General features: G+C 42.0%; 2 protein-coding genes across 4 annotated transcripts in view; one reads left to right on the plus strand and one right to left on the minus strand.

The window, feature by feature from the left end:
- Positions 1–628: 628 nt before the first annotated feature.
- Positions 629–4,571, minus strand: ssna1 (Sjogren syndrome nuclear autoantigen 1). The gene is made up of 3 exons (XM_039780355.1): positions 4,436–4,571; positions 1,580–1,779; positions 629–880 (listed from the first exon to the last, which is right to left on the minus strand). The coding sequence occupies exons 1-3, from the start codon at positions 4,485–4,487 to the stop codon at positions 788–790; spliced, it is 345 nt and encodes a 114-aa protein (XP_039636289.1). The 5' UTR covers positions 4,488–4,571; the 3' UTR covers positions 629–787.
- Positions 4,572–4,648: 77 nt separating this feature from the next.
- The window catches only part of ehmt1b (euchromatic histone-lysine N-methyltransferase 1b), a 45,286-nt gene continuing 28,480 nt past the window's right edge, over positions 4,649–21,454 (plus strand). Inside the window, exon 1 of one of the 3 annotated variants that reach the window (XM_039780353.1) lies at positions 4,649–4,717. In XM_039780353.1, the coding sequence (XP_039636287.1) occupies positions 4,706–4,717 (12 nt within the window). In that variant the 5' untranslated portion in view covers positions 4,649–4,705. Of the gene's footprint in view, positions 4,718–9,449; positions 9,494–18,147; positions 18,223–21,454 lie in introns of those variants that run through there. The other 2 variants (XM_039780351.1, XM_039780350.1) reach the window with 2 other exon arrangements.

The raw sequence follows: 21,454 nt of genomic DNA on the forward strand, positions 1-21,454 counted from the left end.
CAACTCTCAGTGGGAATCTTCAGCTCTCTTGTCTTTCTGTGAACTGGAGGACCAAAAAGGCAGAGTAAAAACGTGGGGAAATCCCCACTAACGGTGACAACCGTTGTGACGGCCACCAGCGGGACGTAGACCCACGCCACTTGACTTCTGAAGCGTACGTGCGGCCTCGCTCTGCCTACTCCTGTTGCAAAGGGAGCAGTCTATGTTGGTCACCCTGTAGCGACTCTGTGGTAGAAGCTTCATCTTGTCCCCCCCACCCCCTCCCCTTTTACTTTTCCCACTCGTCTGTAAATCTACATTGCAGCAGATGTGTTTACTGTAAAGTTATTGTCAACGATTTGGGCTAATAATAAAAAAAAGAAAAAAAAAGTGATGTCACACTGGTACAAAAATAAAAGCTCAATAAATAGAAAACTTGAACAAATGTAAATACCGTCTACGTGTCATTTCCATCATGAGAAAACCCCATTTTAGCGTTTCTTGACATTTGACAGTAAGCGAGGGAGATCCGAGATGAAAATTAGAGATAAAATACATGACACATTTTAAATCTCCTGAACAAAAACTACAACGGCCTCGTAGCACGTATTCCAAGGTTGTCTGTTTGGTCCAAACCAAAGAGTCGTGGTAGTGAAAAGAACACACATTTATTAGAATAAGAAACTTACAATAAATCAATCCAATCTATCCCGATGAGTCCAGAGTGGAGTACAAACACGGCTAAAAGTGCAGAGGCGAGGGTCGCTGGTTGAGGTCGAAACGAGAGTTCAGTGACCTTTCGTTGGCATTATTGAGCCTTTCTCCGCGGCTCTGTGGCTTTACTCAGGTTTCCTGCCTCCTGCTTCAGGACGCTCAGAAGAGACTGGGAACTCTCCAAGATCTAGAGGTGGGGAGGTGGGGAGGGGGAGTAGAAGAAGGAAGAAGAAGTAAAAAGATTACAACATATAGCTGACAGTTTGGGTTTATACTGTAAAGGTCATTTAAAAAAAGCGGGCCAGGCACTGCTGACTGTCTTTGTTGTTCTTTAATAAGAGCAGCTTTGGCGTGTATGTTTGCAGTGATTAGTGTGTGGGGGGGGGGGCTCGGCATCAGTAAGCGGGATGTGCCTGTGGGAGATGAAGACTGCTGCAGAAGGACAACAGGATGGTGACTGTAAAAGCACACGCTGTACAGTATCAGGCTGTGCCGTCAAAGATATTTGGTAGCTTGACCCAGCCTTATATCTATATCGTATCTGCTTAGGCTGATCCAGTGGTTCCTAAAGTGGGGTCCCGAGGACCCCCCCCATCCACCCACCCAGGGGTCCTTGAGCGTGTTTCAGGTGGCCCCCAGCAAAAAGGGGAATCATTTCTTGTTGTGTTCACGATATTTCAATCCAAAGTAACACAATGACAGACCATATTATTTCACAGATAATTATGTGATTTATTTCAAATGGGTTTTTTTTTCCTCAATTTGGAACCGATGATCGGATTCAAAACAATTCCAATAATTCGATGGAATGGTCATTTTTGAAACGATTCCAAGTTGGAACCGGTTCTCAATGCGCGCGCACACACACACGCACGCGCGCACACACCTTAGTGTATGCAGCCTCGGTCTCTGCGATGGTGCGGTCGAAGGTGGCGCGGGCGGCGAGTCTTTGCGCCAGGCTCTCGTTGACTCGGCTCAGCTTCTCTGAAAGGACGCGGATGTCGTGCTGCAGCCGTTCCTTCTCCTCTTCCTCCTGCTTGATCTGACTGTTCAACTCCTCCCGCTTGGAGCACAGGTCCTCAATACCTGACGGAGACACACACACACACAAAAAGCTTCATCACACCGGAGCCTCGCCGGAGCAGCCTGGGTGTGATGACGGGGTCGTTTGCTTTAAACAAAAGTGAAAAATATCTCAGTATTTATGCACATTTCTAAATCACATGAAGATCAAAAGATTGCATCAGTAGTGAAACGATTAGTCAGCGTTGTGGATTAGTCTTTAACAGAAAAGAACATCAAAAACAAGTTGGATAATTGGTTAATTGCTTTTAGTTAGGCTACCTGTCCAGGAAAAATGACAAAAATGGTCTGGTTTCAGGCGCCCAGATAGCTCAGTTGGTAGAGCGGGCGCCCATATGTAGAGGTTTACTCCTCGACGCAGCGGGCCCGGGCTCAGACCTGCGGCCCTTTGCTGCATGTCATTCCCTCTCTCTCCCCTTTCATGTCTTCAGCTGTCCTGTCAATTTAAGGCCTAAAATGCCCAAAAAAATAATCTTAAAAAAAAGGTCTGGTTTCAGCTTCTAAAATGCGAGAATTCAATGCTTTTCTCGGTTTCATATCCTTGTTAACTGAATATCTCTGAGGATTTGGACTGTTGGTCGGAGAGAGAAAAAGCAACATGAAGACGTTACGTTGGGTTCTGGGAAATCAGGATTTAATAGGTTAAATGATTCATCCAAAAACTGACACATTAATTGATTAAGACAATAATTGTTAGTCGCAGCTCTAGCACAAACACAAATTATTATTTATTAGTATTACAATCTCAGGTAATTATTAAATTTGTGTTAACTTTTAACAACCTAAAGCCCAAATTCCATTTGAAACACGTACACTCACGAATATGAGGTCATATCACTTCGGAAGTCAAACTCATATTGGAAACTCTTACTGCAGTGTTTCCTTAAGAATTAATTTTTTTAGCAGTGGGGGCAGGTCTGTACAAACTAGGACAACAAACTACATCAACACAACAGTATCAAAATCGACATAGAGGAAACACTGTTACTGCAAACAACACGTGTTGTATACTGTGTTTGGGGTGCGCCTGCATTAACTGATTTGGACAAAATAAAAATAATATATATGCAGGGTATCTGAATTCATTCTTGAACAGGTCATTTATTTGACAACATACCCTGCCGGTCAAAAGTTTGGGGTCACATAGAAATTTCCATTCCACTCCATTATAGACAGAATAGCAGCTGAGATCAGTTGCATTGTTGTTGTTTTTTCAACAATAACAACAATGCGGCTGTGGCTAAGTGGTAGAGAGGTTGACTGCCAATCGGAAGGTTGGTGGTTCGATCCCTGGCCCTGTAGTTCCATGCCGAAGTGTCCTTGGGCAAGACACTGAACCCCGAGTTGCCCCCGATGCTGCGCCATCAGAGCGTAAATGTGTGTGAATGTTTATCTGATGAGCAGGTGGCACCTTGTACGGCAGCCTCGGCCACAGTGTGTGAATGGTGAATGGTTCCTGTACTATGTTAAAGCGCTTTGAGTAGTCGTTAAGACTAGAAAAGCGCTATATAAAAACAGTCCATTTACATTTAATCAGGGCAGCAGTTCTCAGTTTACATTATGTGCTTACATCATTGCAAAAGGGTTCTCCACTGTTGTAGAAAGAAGTGGCTGATCTTTAATGCAATATCTACATTGCCCCATCATCAGCAACCATTCATCCAATGTTCCAAAGGCACATTCTGTTTACTAATCTGATATCATTTTAAAAGGCTAACTGAGAAAACATTGGAGAAGCCTTTTGCAATGATGTAAGCACATGATGTAATCTGAAAACTGCTGCCCTGGTTAAAACAACGACAACAATGCAACTGATCTCAGCTGCTATTCTGTCTGGAATGGAAATGTCTAAGTGACCCCAAACTTTTGACAGGTAGTGTACAGTTTTAAACATTTCTGGCCAGTTTTGACCAATCATAAAAATAGAATTAAAAACACCTTTAAATTGGGTCTGGCACCCTGCCAAATGGGTCGCAGACTACGAACAGATTAACCAGCAACTGACAGGTGACAAGTGAGAACGTTTCTTTCTCAGAAACTAAAAACACGTTAGCTGTACATTTGTTATTTTTTGGGGGGGTGGGAAACGACCAACACATTTGTTAAACCTACTTCAAGTTTAAAAAAAAAAAAAAATGATAGCCTGTTAGCCCTCAGTTGAACTAACGTGGTCTGCAATGCATGCATAGGGTTTAAGGCTGATTTCCAGGTGATAGATACAGCATAATCTGTTAAGGGTTAATCACATTGTACCAGAGTGTATCCTGTTCCGGTCGAAATAATAGCTTTAAGAACAGTTGAAGGAGAACAGACAAGCCCAACATCACACAGGTGTCTGGACGTTAACGTTACTACCCCTGGGATACTACAAAGTGAGTACGTTGGGAGCCAACGGTATCTTTAAATTAAACATATCCGGACACACAGGAAAGCGGCTTAACCTTTGCAGTTTAACGTTAGCTAGCTAGCTACTTTAGTGTCTAGCTAGCTAGACACTAAAGTATCTTTGTGGCAAACTATTCAAAAGGGACAACGTTACTGAACTCTGCACACACCGTCGCGTTAACGTTAGCTAATCACCGGCATCACACCAATTTCAGTGACTAGCTAGCTTGTACAAAAACGTTATTGACAAGATAAATAAGTTAAAGTTACCTACATTTGACAAGTTCATTGTTGTAAGTCTGCAGAGCAGCAGCTTGTTGGGTCATGTTGGATTTGAGCTGACGTCCGCCTAGCTAACGTTATAAGCTTTAACCGCGGCTAGGCACCGCTTAAGATAGCGTGTTACTTGTTATCGAAATTCTTGCGACCGGCTAACTTGTCATCTGTCTCTTTTTGTATCCAAAAACACAAGCGCCTCCCCACAGAGAAGTGATCGTACATGGCGGGTTTCCCGGACAACTGATCCACTTCTTCTTCTTCTTTGATGCCGTTCAGGGTACTACTCTAACTTCTTCTTTGGTGATGTTTTAACGGCAGCCGGCATCCGCAATGTTGCATTGCTGCCTCCATCTGGAGCTCAACCATTACTGCGTCATCTTCACATGTTATCCTTTTTATTAGTCCAGAGTCTCTCAAGAAGTCAAACAGGCGGTTTTCATTCTTTTTCTCTCCCTCCCCCCCAGGATACTTTTTTTTTTACTTCTGTCAATCCAATTTTCCTCACTTCTGTTAACATGACTTCCTCTTTCTGCCCCATATCTTCATGTCACACATCACCTATATGTCTACTTCCACTGCTTGCATAACCCCAGTTGGGTGCTTCCCCAAGATGTAAGCTGTAAAATGCTGTTCAGATTGCTGTGTCCCATTCTCATTCTGGTTAATGTCCTCCTATCAGTGGTGTAGTCTAATGTAGAGCTGGGAAATATATCGATATTATATTGATATCATGATATGAGACTAGATATTGTCTTAGATTTTGGATATCGTAATATGCCATAAGTGTTGTCTTTTCCTGGTTTTAAAGGCTGCATTACAGTAAAGTGATGTCATTTTCTGAACTTACCAGACTGTTGTAACTGTTCTATGATTTGCCTTTAACTTAGTCATTATATCCACATTACTGGTGATTATTTATCAAAAATCTCATTGTGTAAATATTTTGTGAAAGCACCAATAGTCAACACTACAATATCTTGCTGTATCGATATCAAGGTATTTGGTCAAAAATATCATGATATTTGATTTTCTCCATATCGCCCAGCTCTAGTCTAATGTATTGTAGGGGGTATACTGTACACACACACACACATATATAATTTTTTTTTTTCCCTGGCTCAGAATGGGCCTTTGTGGGGGGGAAGGGGGCATATCAAAGTGTGGGGTCTGGGTGGTGTGGGGTCTGGGTGTCCTCCCCCAAGGGTTATTTTGAGCGTCAAAGACTTAATTTCCTGCATTCTGCTACCCTTTTTTTACACCAATTTATGGTACCTTTATTTAGCCTATATGAGAAGGAAAACACAGATGACATTCAAAATATATAATGGAATATAAAGCAGTAAGGGGGCTTTCACATCAGGGACCTGAGTCTCTCTGCATGTTCTGCAGTGTTAGTTTAGTTTGCTCTCATTTTAACAGCTTCCCTTGCCAATATCTGCCTTTTCATTGCCGGGAATACCAATAGGCCTATATGCTTGGCCCCATAAGAAAGTAACCCCACTGCCCCTCCTTGTTATACTCAATTTAATGCTGACAGGATTTCATAAACTAGATCGGGCCGACTTGCAGCAGACCCAATACTTCTGGATTGCCGACAATGAGTCACTACATATCAGGCTATTTTACAAGGTTGACTGTGTTCAATGCATTGAACTGCCATCAAAGCATATTGCTGTGCTGTTGTTGGATATTCTTTAGCACAGCTCGACATTCAGCCCCTGGACTACCACAGCTGCTCCTGTTGCATCAGCTGCTGGATCCTTTGGCCTGTCTGTGAAAATGAAAAGATGCTCCCTGACTGTAGGCTATCTTCATTCTATCTTTATTCATTCACTCGGCCCACTATTTTCTTCCTCATTCTAAGCATCACGTGGCTTCAGATCAACTTTTGGGGTGTCGCAATAGCCCAATGTGGAAATACTAAAAGTCATGTATTAAAAATGTTACTTAAATAAAAGAAGAAAAGTATTATAAAGTTCCAAAAGAACCCACGATCCAGAATGGCTCATTTCTGAATAACAATATTATTATTGATGCATTAATGTGTGCACAACTTTAATGTAGGGCTAGGCAATATATCGATATTATATCGATATCGTGATATGAGACAGATATCGTCGTAGATTTTGGATATCGTCGTAATATGACATATGTGTTGTCTTTTCCTGGTTTTAAACCAGACTGTTCTAGCTGTTCTATGATTTGACTTTAACCACTTAGTTATTATATCCACATTATTGATGAATATTTATCTAAAATCTCATTGTGAAAATATTTAGTGAAAGGACCAACAGTCAATATTGTCGCAATATTGATATCGAGGTATTTGGTCAAAAATATTGTGAAATCTAATTTTCTCCATATCGCCTGTTGAACTGGTAAAGGTGGGACTCTTTTTAATTAGCCTATACTTCACATAGGCTATACGGCTACTGTAGGTATAGCTTGTAGCCCACTAAGTCTAATCATGTCTTAACTATAACACGCTCAGTTTATTAGGTCCACCTATATAACCGTCCTGCAGTACATTCTATACCTTTTATGAAGGTTCTAATCTTCAGTTTTTGTCAAAATAGTTTTAGAGCGGTGTTGATTCAACGTTATGATTATTTTGGAGGATGTGGTTTGTGGTGCTGTTGTGCTGTGTTGTGTTAGAGGAAAGGTGTTCTCTGTTATTTAGCCTGCACTACACTTGGCACACAGGTTGGTATAAATGGGGTGGACAAAATAATTGAAACACCTGTCAGCAGAAAGCTGCAAGTTAGCTAGTTGTACCAAATAAACTGACAGCCGAGTTTACATTATAATGTATTTGCTGATTATATTTTGTATAATAATCTGAATCTGCAAGGTAACTAACTAGTAACTAAAGTTATCAAATAAAGAGTATTGTATTTGCCTCTGAATTGTAGTGGAGTAGAATTATAAAGTACCAGAAAATGGTCCTGGAAATACTCAAATAAAGTACATGTACCTCAAACTTCCACTGCAACTTGAGTAAATGTACTTAGTTACTTTCCACTACTGTGTATAGCACATTTATTTACAAGTGAACTCATGTGCTTTACATTAAAATGTATACCCTACCATTATTTCCCTATTCACATGTTAAGAGTTTAGATTTTTTATGAAATTCTGTCTTTCTTACGGTTCATATTTTTCATTCTTACCATGAACAACCCACAGTTCATCATATTTTTTCTTACAGTTGTGAGTGTAATAGTTTGATCTCTTATAATAAATAAATAAATAAATATGTTGTAATGAAATAGAAGTGAAAGAAAAAGTGTCCTTAATGTAGAGAAGCTCAGTAAGCATTTACATGAATAGGTCTTGATAGCAGACATTTTGACATTTTGGCCATGGTAGTAAAAGCAAAGGTGTTACTTACTTACTTACTCCTCTCCGTCCCCTATGGGACATAAGGCTTCAATGAGCAGTCTCCATTGCATTGGTTCCCTGGCAGCATGTTGGGCCTCTCCCCATGACAGGTTCATCTGTTCCAGCTCTTGTGTCACAGCTCTGCGCCAGGTGGTTTTTGGCCTCCCAGGTTTTCTTTTGCCAGGTGGTGTCCATCTTAAGCCGACTTTTTGTGACTCGGTCCTGCTCCATCCCCAACACGTGTCCTAGCCATCTCAGGTGTCTGTGCGTAATCTCCTTGGTGGTGATGCTCCGGCCTCCCGTTTTCTTGTACAGTTCAGTGTTGGAGTTCTTATTAGGCCAAAAGATCTGGCCTATTTGTCGGAGGCATCCATTAACGGAACACTTCCATTCTCCTCATGTCTGTTTTGACAACTCGCAAGCTCTCTGAACCGTACAGCAGAACAGACTTTACATTAGAGCTGGGCAATATATTGATATTATATCGATATCGTGATATGAGACTAGATATAGTCTTAGATTTTGGATATCGTAATATGCCATAAGTGTTGTCTTTTCCTAGTTTTAAAGGCTACATTACAGTAAAGTGATGTACTTTTCTGTACTTACCAGACTGTTGTAACTGTTCTATGATTTGCCTTTACCCACTTAGTCATTATATCCACATTACTGATGATTATTTATCAAAAATCTCATTGTGTAAATATTTTGTGAAAGCACCAATAGTCAACACTATAATATCGGTATCGATGTCGAGGTATTTGGTAAAAAATATTTGATTTTCTCCATATCGCCCAGCCCTACTTTACATTGCAGTTATATAGGAGCATCTTCATTTTAAGCCTGTGTTGTTTTGATCTCCAGATGCGACAGAGTTGGGAGAAGGCCCCCAGAGCCTTTCCCAGCCTTGCTTTAATGTCTTTGGATGCCCCGCTGTCCTTACTGATGAAACTGCCCCGATCCACAAACTCAAGTGGTTACCCTCCTTAACAAGGATGGGTGCTGTGGGGATGGAGTGGACACACATCACTTGTGTTTTGGAGGTGTTGATACTGAAAGGTGTTACACATCACATTAACATGGCTCTGTTCTATTCCTGTGTTATTTATGTTTGCATTTTATATTGCGTTCATGATATAATGGTTTGTGTCTTTAAATCTTTTATTCTCCACATATCTGGAACAAGCTCCAAGAAAACTCTCAGTTCTTTTAAACCAAGGCTGAAGACCTTTCTTGTTGATGCTGCCTCTCTTTAAATAATTGTTTGTTTCTTATGCTGCACTGTAACTTTTATTCTCGTATTTTATTTGTTTTAATTGTTTTTAACTGCTCTTTAAATGTTTTATGTAAAGCACTTGGAATTGCCCTGTTGCTGAAATGTGCAGCTATACAAATAAAGCTGCCTTGCCTTGCCTTTCAAAGATGCTTGTTGCAACTTACCTAATTAGATGTATCTTTTTCAGTACGTCTGAATGCTGTGGCTGGGCTACTTATTCATCACATAGTTCACTTTCTTGTGATCGTAATATCTATGGGGTTATTATTAATATCATAAGGATTGACAATCCTATTCCCAGGTGTGGTATTACACCGTCTGCAAATCAGTATATGTGACGTATTCGCGGGTGGGCGGAGTTAACGTCCAGGCACCATGGCTTCGGTTGGACCCGAGGTGAGTGTGTGAGCGTTATCTATCCCAAGCTTGTTTTACTTTTCCACAATGTTTTTCCGAGGCTTGGGGATGTGTATTGGTCCGGCAGCCAGAACCACGCTTGTAAACGGGCGAATTGTCGATGTCGAGGTGTCGTTTTTTCGTAAATTGCCCGCTGCCAGCCCGCAGTCTCTTGCTATTGTGCTGGACCGGAGGGCAACTGAATGTGCAGGAAGATGCTGCGCCCCGGAACCTGAATGGTCCGTCCGGGCGCGTTGTGGGGCTCTGCTCTATGGGTTAGTTATACACGGTCCTGGTTCACGTCACTGTCCTGCTTCTGTCCAATTTTAGCGGTTCAAAATAAACTACGGATAGATATGCATGCGTTTTTAGCCGACGTTATTCGTGGTTTTAGCTTTGTTGTCTGTCACCGGCTCACGTTGTTGCCTAATTTCTACACTGCTGTGTTAGCTAGCTGCTAGCAGCCGTGCTAGTTAGCAGACAGTACATACTCTAAAATCTCAAACCCACACGACAACTGATTCTGGAGGTGAACATCTTTTTTTAAACGAGAGAGGCTAGTCTCTATGTAGTTTGGAACAACACTTATAAATTCCCGGCTGATAATGGTATATCATCTTATGCTGTGCAGTCTGTTAGCTACATGGTAATTGATGCAGTCAATGAAGGCAACATCCAACCTCCCACTGTAAACATATGGCGCCAGCTCTTAAACCGGTTCTGATGCTCTTTGCGTGATTATTTTTTCACATTAAACTTTTATTAGGAATAACTCTCCTGGCGGAGGCTTGTCTTTGCTAGCTAGTATCTGCAGTTACGGCCATGACTTTCAGTCGCTATAAAGCAGTCCAGGGCTAGCTGTAACAAGTTGCACTGTTGTGTTTTTTATTTTTATTATTAAAGTTTAATCAGTAAAGATGGACTGATGGAAGTGATCGCTTGGCTACAATGGTACAGAAGTGTGAAAATGCATGCAGTCCTTCAGTCTTAGTTTCTTTTTCTTTCTGAGAGATGGGATCCAGTCTTGTTCGGCAGAGGTCGCTTGAGAAGCGTTGAGATGATAATATGCTCAGCAGTGCTGGGAGTGTTATTGAGGTGTAGTGAAGAAAGGTGTGGGACACTGAGCAGCTATGTAGCTACTTCCGTTTGCACTCATAACATTGTCTTGTCTGGTATGTTGATGCATTTGACACAGATACAATGGGTCGCCATAAAATGTCAGTTCACCTAAATAAAAAAAAAATAAAAAATTCTCCACATACATCTAGTAGTACTTCACACTGTAGATAGTTTTGGTTTTATCTGTTGATATTTTCAGATTATCTGTCTATTAAAATTCTGCCTCCTCCCTAATACAATGGATTTTCATTGAAGTATTGAAAAATGCAACTTCGTTTTTTTATTTTTTTTTAGAAACCATGTGCCTGAAATGAACACACGTCACCATCAGTCCCCTATGGAAACAATTGACAATGAAGTAGTGGGATGACTAGTCCTGCTGAATCGGTTGGTCAATCAGTAGATGAGGTGATTGACTGAAAATAGATCGCCCAAAATGTTAATAAGTGATTATTATTTATGAAGAAAATGCTAGCTAGACACATCTATCTATCTACGTGTGTGTGTGTGTGTGTGTGTGTGTGTGTGTGTGTGTGTGTGTGTGTGTGTGTGTGTGTGTGTGTGTGTGTGTGTGTGTGTGTGTGTGTGTGTGTGTGTGTGTGTGTGTGTCTCTGTGTCTGTGTGTCTACCGGTCTCTTTATTCATACAAACTTATGCATACTGTACATATGCATAGATCTAGGCCTTTTAACCAATATTTACCCACATCTTTAAGCCATGTGCATCGATTCATTGCTGCCCCTCACTGGCAAATACTACTTTTTTAATATTTGGTGCAGAAGGGTTGTGTAAAAGCCATTATTTATTTCAGTCAGCCATTACAAAAGTAAAAATCTATGTTCTACCAATCTAGGTTTTGCTGTTGATTTCACTGATTTAAAATAACCAAGAAAGTTGAAAACATGTTACTTCCTGTGTAGTCTGGATCAACGGAAGTACATTTCGGGGATAATTGCCTGAGCCACGCGCCAGATGTCCTTCACCTTTTTTTTTGTGTGTGTGTGTGTGTGTGTTCTCTTTAAACTCAGTTTCGCTTCGGGAAACAACAACAAACTTTGAGCCAGCAAGCTGCTGAAAATGGAAAGTTTAGAAGAAAATTTGGATCGTTCAACAAGGCAGGCCTGCTTTGTTCTTTCGATGAATGATCGTACAGATTTCCCAAGAATATGTTTACGGCCTTTACTCTCTAACTGGGACGTTTTGGGACCGATTGGTGGGGATTGCTGTGGACGAAGTTCACACGGCCTAAAAGCAAATATGTTTAACCATGGATCCAGCTAATTTAAATAGCTCACATTACTGTACTGTATTGTGTGAACAGCGTTTTCTGTAGTGTTGTGCAAATGTTCCACGAAAACAAGGTTCTTCCCGAGACTATTTTGTAGAGGCACCGTTGCTGCGTCCGGAGCTTAGCGCCGCCCAAGACGATTGTGATTGGTTTGAAGAAATGCAAACAACCCAGATTGTTTTTTTTTTCTCTCTCCTATCCCAGAATGTATTAGTGGTGTAGCTAGTAGGGGTGGGAATCCCCAGAGGCCTTACAATACGATATCATAACGATACTTATGTCACGATACGATATTATTGTGATTTTAAACATATTGCAATATTCTGCGATATATATTGCAATTCATTAACTTTTTTCCAACTTCAAATTTTTCCCAATTTCAAATTATGTCCCCTAAAGGAAACTTTGTCAACATCTGCTTTATCTAAAAAGATACATTTCTCTGTTTGTTCATCTCACTTCAATTTTATTGCTGCAAAATCAGATTGTCAAGCAGACAAACTGACCAACACATATATAATAAAAGATCAATACTTGTTCTTGTCTGTGAATTGATACAGTATTGCCACAGAAAATATTGCGATACTATGCTGTATCGATTTTTCCCCCCCCCACCCCTAGTAGCTAGACCTTAAGCAGGGTTCTGCGGGGGCTCTATGTAGAGCTTATGGCGTATGCCATAGCCTACGCAAGTGGCCTGAAGTGTATACTTGTGCGCTGGTGTCTTGTTCTAGCGTTAGGGCTGGGCGATATGGCAATAATCAAATCTCACGATATTTTTGACCAAATACCTCTATCGATACTGCAACGATATTGTAGTGTTGACTACTGGTGCTTTCACAAAATATTTACACAATGAGATTTTTGCTAAATCATCAGTAATGTGGATATAATGACTAAGTGGGTAAAGGCAAATAATAGAACAGTTACAACAGTCTGGTAAGTTCAGAAAAGGACATCACTGTAACGCAGCCTTTAAAACCAGGAAAAGACAACACTTATGCCATATTACGATATCCAAAATCTAGGACGATATCTAGTCTCATATCACGATATCGATATAATATCAATATATTGCCCATCTGTATCTAGCGTATCTCTTGAGAATAGCAGGGCCGGCATGCGTGGGCAGTGTGTGGTAGAGCGAGTGAGAGAGTGACGGGGAATCAGCTTCTCCCCAAAGTGTCTCCCATGTGCTTTCTGGCTACAGTCATAAAGTAGTAGCAGGAAAAGTTAATCCTGTCCTTGATTTCATGTTGTTTAAATGGAGAAGGAGAACACAAAAAAGGGGGGGGGGAATACCAAGCACGTAGTTAAATTTTTTGAGAGGTGCACGTCAGGTGACGTAGGTTACGGCGTAGGTTCCGTATCTACAAGTACCTACGTACGTACCTGTGGCGTTAAGGACCATAAATTGGGCTTTACTCCACAGCGCCTGTGGAGACTTCATTTGCATTGTCAGACAGATAGCAAATGGCCACCCAAAGGTTGATAAGCGTTAAATTGAGTTCTTTAACAGTAAATTTACAGTACCAGTCTTAATTTACCTTCCCAGTAATGATCATATTTTAACTAAAAAAGGTATACATTTCAGCTTGAGGTAAGGCATTGTTAACTGCAGGTCTCCTGTATAGCTTTGCACTACAGGTGTTTCTGATTTCCTGGTCTCTGTGTGTGTGTGTGTGTGTGTGTGTGTGTGTGTGTGTGTGTGTGTGTGTGTGTGTGTGTGTGTGTGTGTGTGTGTGTGTGTGTGTGTGTGTGTGTGTGTGTGTGTGTGTGTGTGTGTCAGCATATTGTTCATGTGTGCCTACCAGAGTAGCCCCACTCCCCACAACTTTGAGCGCCACGCAGCAGCAAACCGAAGCGGAGAAATTGCGGGTGCACCTAAACGAAAAAGTAAAGGACAACATTGTGACCAATGTAAACCATTAGTCTGGAGCCCTGTATCGCGTCAATAATTTCACCTGAACTATAGTTTTGAACCAGGACCTTCCTTCAGTAGGGCAGTTAGAGCTGACACCTTCTGGTTGGTTGGTCGGTCTACTGGTTGGTCGATATGCTCTTGTCCGGCCAAATTCTCATTGGTTGGACAATTGCTGGTGTTACTTACATAAAGACTTCACAAAAACTTGAGAGCGCTTTGGAGGCGTTGCGTTTCTCCAGTGGAGACGCTTTGGTTGCATCCGGTTGCTATGATACAGAATATCCGGAAAGAAAACTGTCGGCACAAGGTAGCGTAGCCTACTTGCTCTGGCCCTTGATTTGGATGAAGGGAACAGAAAGAATAAGCACCCGCCAGTCTATGTGGACACCAGTATTAATATAACCAAGGTATAACCTTATACCAAGGTATAACCTTGGTTATAACCATAAAAGTCAGAATACATATGTTGCTTACCAGTAGCATGCAGCTGCACTTTTCCAGACACCATGTCCGCTTCCCTGAAGTCCCCAAAACAACGAACGGTAAAGCGCGTAGGCTCCGTCCAAAAGTTGTCAAGATATTTTGCTCCAAATGTGAAATGTTAACCTCATCGTGGCGCTAGAGGAAAAGATCACCAAAATCAGTAGGCTTCATCCTCTGGGGAACATGAATGTCTTTAGCAAAATGTCATGGCAATCTATCCAATAGGTGAGATATTTCAGCGTAGACCAAAGTTGTGGACCAACATACAGACCGACATTGCCATTCCTCGTGCCTCGTGGAAAAAAACTTAACAAAGAAGAGGCAAGGGCTGTTGGCATGGCTACAGACGAGGCCTCGCAATAGTATCCGTGGACGGAATTGGGGAATCTGCACATGAAAACGGAATTCTCTTATACACGCGGAATCGCACGGAATTTGCATATATTTTGTTGACATATTAAATAAACAAGCGTAAAAAGGTCTCTACCTAAACTGTGGCCAAATGGCATTGTTAAACATGTTGCCTAGTAACCATATGTCCTCACGTTCATGTTGAGTTTGTTGCGTGGGAAAACCTTTTAAGCCAACCCGATAAGCAAACGGTGGCGAAACAAATAAAGAAACTCTCAATTGACTGCTAAATACCGGGCTGAACAATACCCCGACGACTACTACAACAACCGTTTTGTAAGTTTTGTCAACATACAGTTGACTGGACCCGCAAAGACCCATGTAACGACCATTTGAAATCAAAAGCTCATCTCAAGAACAAAGCTAAATCCACAGATTGCAAATCCCTCCAGGTTACCATCGAGGCAACGACAAAATCAATAGATGCAAGGCGCGAGTCTGTGGAAGATTTTGTTGCAATGCCGCTTGAGAAAATGAAGAGGACACGTCCATTTCGTATTAAACATTGCAATCAAAAAGTGCCGCAAGAGATCTGTGGAAAGAAAATCTTCGTTGTTGTCGACACTTTTATTTTGGTAGGACAATACAGCATATTGGCTGAATTGTGAGTTTGTGTCACTGAGTTTTTAAAGGTCAATACTGCTTAGAAGTAGCCTGCCAAGCCAGACCCACATCAAGGTGTTGGGTCTGGGAACTCACCGTTGGCAGGGCTCAATCCGAGGGGCGGGATAAACGGTTGTCTTTCAAATTCCCTATGCACACATAGCCAATCAGAGCTACGCTAGTTGATAGCTGTATCCGGTCGGCAAAACTCCGAACACATCTTCCTTTTTTAAGAATGACTTCTGTGCTTAACTCCAAGTCTTCCGGAGTCGCGGCCAAAGCCGATTCGAAACACCGCTCGGAACCGTCGCAACTATGCCGCCCACCGACTCTATACACGATGTGATTGGCCTGACCAGAATTTGGTTTTTCCAGCTTGCAAGCCAACGGAGAGTTGCTAGACTGACCCTGGCTGCCAATTAAATTTGCTGCCGCTAGGGTGCGTCTAGATTTCTAGGCTATCTTAGAAGTGAAAAGAAAAGCAAATCCGAAAAATCCGAAAGGGCTAAAAAATAAATCCGAAAAAAACGGAATTTGAAAAAATAAATAAAAGAGATTTCATAGAGCCCTACAATAGTCTGTCATCATTTGCTTCAACATTTTGGCCCTGTTGCCGTGAAGTATAACGTCGTCAGCTTTGTCTCTTTTATTGTGTGTGTTTTAAATCTGTGCAATCACGATGCACATCAAGAGAAGCCAATGTAAAATGTCATTGTATCTGAGGCTACATTTACATTGCTACATTTTGGTTTACGTTTACACCTCGCGTTCACACTGCTCCGGCATTTCCGAGCCTCTAAACAGAAGAAATTTGGAAAGAGTTTGACGGAGACCTTTGGCAACACCGATATTGAAGCCAACGTTTCACCGCCTGATTGGGTCTTACCAGTCATGACGTCTCCATCTCTGAGACCATTTTATTTCTATGTCTTAGACAAAGCTAAAAGTATACATGATGCTTCCTGTTTACCCCCGGCACATGCACGCCCAGTATACAAGAATGTTGATGAGATGTGCGGTTTGGGCGTCTTTTAAACGGAGATTAGTTGTTCTACTGGAGCTAAAAACACTTTGTGTGCACGGAGATCGCTTTTGGCTCAAAACTCTGCTTAAAAACCAAAAAACGTAGCAATGGAAAAGTGGCAGGAGTACAATGACAAGAACGATCCCTTCTGATTCTGATCAACTTTGTTACAGTGCATAAACTCTAGTCCTGATAGAGGCTCACATGGGGCACAAACATTTGTAGTTAAAATGAGATTCACATTATACTGTCGCAGGCTCAAAGTTTACTTGTGTACAGGTCGGGGCTTTGTTGTGTCCGTCAGCAATAAGCGTCTGGTCTATTGGCTTATCCGTGGCCTCCTTTTGTGTCTTGTGGGTGATGCATAGCTCATAGTGAGCTAACTGTTCACTGGCTTCACACCTCTCTTTTGTATACACACCACAATATCTGATATCTACTGTTAATGCATTAAGCCCTGAAAGGCAATAAACCTGAGCCCTTACGTCAGGAGGACATGGTTTTTTTTATTATTATTTTTTTTTATTGTTTAGTTGTGAAACAGGAGAAGCCACATACATCTCTACATCTGCATTCCTGCGTGTCTGAAACCTCCCCTGAGAAGAAAGCACATGTCACTTTTACAAGTGACAAGCTTCTATTCTGATCATCGGTTGATTGTTTTTAAAGCCATTCACGGATGTGACCGTTTGCTGCTTTTTCCTTTATTCATGTAATTGGATTGTGGACTGTTGGACAGACAAATCAAGTCATTAGAAGACATTACAGTGAGTTGTGGTAGCTTTTAACGGACATCTTTACTATTATTTTATAGACTAAATTATTAATTATAATATCTCATTACAATGAGAGAGAGAGAACAAGCAGAGAAGCTTTTTCGATGTTGCATTATGCTTAGCTGGTATTGTACATTTCTAGTCACTCAGTTCGTATTGAGAACAAGGCTGGGCTGCTTTTGGGATTTATTTTTATTTTTTTCAGGCTTATTCCTCAATAGCAGCTTGGCCTGTTAGTTCTGGGACTCCCTGATATCTGTTGCGTGGCCCGGCAGCGTTGGGTTCTGCTTCCTTTCCTGGCCCAAGGCTCATTGGAGACAAAAGACTCTCCCGTTAAAAGGTTCTGATGTGGCCTGATGTCCACCATTTGAAAACATTTGGCTAATCAGGCTCCTTACTGACATCCGATTACTGATACTGACCCTCCTCCTCCTCCTCCTCCTCCTCCTCCTCCTCCTCCTCCTCCTCCTCCCCTATTGGTGCTCCTAAAGTGGCTGTTCATACACACCAGCTATAAAGCCCCTTTCCCCAAAAAATGTGATTGACCAAAATACATTTCCGTTTTACACAAGATAACAATAAACTTTTTTTTTTTTAAAAGAACAGAAAGAAAATGAGAAGATGATTCTAGCTGTTAGATTAAAAGCCCTAGTAGGGTATATGTCCTGCAGGCTTATTGGGTATGCAGTATTTGCATGGTGAGTGTGTTCCAGTGTAGCTATGTCTTCAGTGGCAACGAGGTCTTGTAGTTTAAAGTAATGGAGTGGTGTTACAGTTCCAGGGAACTGACTGAGCATGCTCTGTGGAGACCCTCTGAAGAGGAGGACCGACAGAGGGAGCCACCAGGTCACATGACCGGCGAGGTGAATGTGCATGCGGGGAAAGAAAAGGAAAAGAGGAACAATCTGTTCGACACATTCTCTCTCTCTCTCTCTCTCTCTCCCTCTCTCTCCCTTTCTCTGTCCTCCCCTTTCTCTCTCTCTCTCTCTCTCTCTCTCTCTCTTGCTCTCTCTCGCTCACACACACACTCCCTCACACACACACTCTCTCTCTCTCTCTGACGCCTTCTTCTTCTCAATGGAGGCCATGAGAAGAAAGCAGGTATGATGCTTCCTGGAGGCACACTGGGGAAAAGACATGTTAGCTTTAATACTCTTCACCCTTGATTGGCATTGGATGGTCTGAGGAGATGGATAGTCTTGCTTCTCAGGTCCTTTTTTTTTTTTTTTTTAGCCATTTTCTATAAAAGTTATAGTCAGTTCGAGCTCTCTTGCTGTCTTCTCGTTGAGATGATTCCTCAGTTTGTAAGATGCACTTCTCGACAGTTGTTGCTGCTGCTTAATCATCAACTGATTGTTCTTGATTCCTGTAATCAAGGACTTTAATCTCAAAGAGCGGTGTTCTTTTTTTTTTTTTGGGTAGCAGTGCTGCTGTGTCAAAGAGAGATGGGAGTGTGGCTTGCTAGATCCTGTTGTGGGAGAGATCTCCTCATGGATTAGCACAACCGCTGTATTCAGAGCAATCACAGCACGGAAAACCTGATGTAACTCGATCCATGGAAATGAACGTCTGACCTCCCGAAGATCAGGAATCTACCCTGAGAGTAGACATTTAAATCTTGGATCCAACGTCCTTTTTGTCATACAATTTTTCTTTTATCCCTCCTCTTTTGCTCTTATCTCTCATTGTCAGTATATAATGAAGTCCCAGGGGACTGGATGGATGTGCAGCCTAGGCTATGTGATCAGGAATATACTAGAACATAAGGCTGCAGTGACTGCTGATCAACCTAAAGAATGCATGTTAAGCTGCGGTGTGAGCTTCCGTGTTTACCGGCTTTGATCTTCTGAGCAGCTTTCTGGCTGAGGGCCAGACCTGGCATGTCATGATCAGTCAGTTTGCACAATTAATCACTGGACAGGTAAATGATTGGCCTTTTTTTATTAGCTAGTTTATTTGAGATCTTATGGAAAACCCTCTCAAATATTTATGGATTTTTAAGAAGTATTTATGCCTTTAGGCTATTTAGATGGTGGACCGTAGAGAAGTGACAGGAAGTGAGGGGGGGGGAGAGGATGGATGACGTACCAGATGCAGAACAGGATCACTGCTATTCCACGGCTTGCGTGTCAGATCAAGTTTAAGTACCAGGAAGCCCCATTTTTTTATTTATTTTAATTTTATTTTTTTTATATCCTTTAGAACAGTGGTTCCCAATTCTGAGGTTGGGACAGTTGAAGGGTCAGGGTTCTCAAGATGATTAAAAAGATAGGAAAAACAGGGGGGGGGGGATTTCCGCTTGCACAAGTGAAGTATTTTTGTGACTTTCCTCCAGTCTATGTCAGATAGTTTACCTCTTCAGGCCTCTAAATGATTCAAACAAGGCAATCTGAAAAGGGGTAAAATCACCCTTGGGTCAAACTGCTCACATCCCAGAGATGAGGGATCCTCATAAATACGTGAGGATCCCTGGTTTAGAAGGCCGAGGAGACAACTCATCATCTTAGGCTGTGTAAAATGCGCATACTTTTTAAAAATCATTTCATCTCATTTGGGTGTTGGCACCTTGCGCAAGCCATTGACTGTCTAACCGCTTAATTATTGTGAAATGTGTTTGCTTTGTATTTAGGTAGCCGTAACCTGTTTAGTAGGCTAGGTTTAGTAGATTTAAAAATTCACATTAGTGCAAACATCCAGGCCTCGTCATATACAAGGTTCACATAATGTTGTAGGGGCTGTGAATGATTAATCCATAAGAGTATTTTATAGCATTACAAATATTACATATAATATATTAAGAGCGTTGGCTATTTATTTCTAATAATTACTAAGCTTATTTGTCGAAAGGTCCATTCTGGTATTTAAACTATGAGCCAATGGAGCCTTATTTTTGCAGCCATAGCTGAAGCTTTAGTCTATTCTAATATCCTTTCATTGTTTGGTGTGCTACTTGAGGTTCCTGATCAGCACTAAGAGCCTTGGCTTCACATTTGGAGCTTCTTTCAGCAGCCCATATACCCTCATCCACGAGCCTCCAGACCCCTACGTTCCCCATCTAGTGGAAAACCGCTGCAATGGCCGCGCTGTGTCAGTAAACAATCTGGTTGCGAAATGGCGGAGATCTGCAGACAGGCTTCTCTGCCTCCCTTCCCCCCCCTCCCCCCTCTCCTTTCTGTCTCCAATGTGTTCGTTCCACTTTCCACCACTAGGGGGAGGGATGAGGCTGGTGTTCTTTTTTGTTGTAACTGGCTGTCCCCATTCCATTTTAAAAAATGAACTGAAGGAGTGTTCTTCTCCTCACCCCTCACATGTGCTCACTTGAGATCATACACCACAGAGGATTGTCCCAAGACTAGATGTTCTTTGGGAAAACCCCCTGAGATATTGTTCTCACAGCCCGGCTTCTTGGCCCGGCCGGGCTGCAGAATGACAGGGTGCGTGTTCGCGTTGGGCTCAGGGACTCAGGAGCATGTGTTTGGACAATGATTTGGGAAATGTGTCCTGATGGCTCATTTAGTTGGGGGGTCTCGATTGTATGCAGGTTTCAGGACAATGCTGTCTGTTCAATCTAAGGATTTGACTGCTGGAGCCCGTTTTGAGAGGAGAATTGAAGTGCTCGAATCAGTTTGTCAGAAATGAAGCTTTCGGTGGTCTCTATTTCTCACAGGTCCTGCGAGTGGGCTAGTTTAGAGAGAAAATGTTTCCTCTGCTTTCTTGAGGCAATCCGATTCAGTACCTGCTTTTACCACTCACTACATACTGTATGACCTCAGCCCAGAGCAGCCCCACCCATGTGTCTGTGTACCTTTTTTTATTCTGCTTGGTATGAGCCTCACATAAGGTCAGGGAGACTGTTAACCTTCCCGGGGAGTCCTAGGAATGCTGCTCTTTAAGGACAAACTGATCTAGGACCACTTTACTGTGACATTTGATCTAAAACGTTGTCTAAAGTGTAAAGACAAATGGTGCAAAGAGAAAGCAAAAGTGTGGATTCATGATGGGGTTTTTCTCTTTGGGCCTCTTTTTTTGTGTGTCCTTTGGGCCCATTTTTCCCAAAGTGAGCAAGAGGTTGACGATCATGCTAAAGGAGGAAGAGAGAGTTTTGCATTTCCTGGTGTTGCCTCTTCAACTGCTTCCTCCTGTGAGATGTAAAGACGGGTCTGTGGGCGGCTAAGATTTCTTTTGAAGCTTCGGGTTGTGCATCTCCTGCTCTACTGGTTGGCTGTAGCATAGAAAGGGAGAAGACAGACAATGGAAGTGCATGGGGGTCGACCTCATTCTCTTGGCTTACTCTATAGTCTTTCATTCTGACAAAGACGCATTACTGAAAAGA

The sequence above is a fragment of the Perca fluviatilis genome, chromosome 17 (genome assembly GCF_010015445.1).
Source record: "Perca fluviatilis chromosome 17, GENO_Pfluv_1.0, whole genome shotgun sequence".
In the NCBI taxonomy this organism is placed as follows: Eukaryota; Metazoa; Chordata; class Actinopteri; order Perciformes; family Percidae; genus Perca; species Perca fluviatilis.

What these genes read in the sequence shown, in the direction of transcription:
- ssna1 (XM_039780355.1), bottom strand. Translation starts at nt 4,487, where the DNA reads ATGACCCAACAAGCTGCTGCTCTGCAGACTTACAACAATGAACTTGTC. An exon ending in CAACAATGAACTTGTCAAAT is followed by an intron (nt 1,780 to 4,435) that starts GTAGGTAACTTT and finishes TGTCTCCGTCAG; the next exon opens with GTATTGAGGACCTGTGCTCC. An exon ending in CCGAGGCTGCATACACTAAG is followed by an intron (nt 881 to 1,579) that starts GTGTGTGCGCGC and finishes CCCCACCTCTAG; the next exon opens with ATCTTGGAGAGTTCCCAGTC.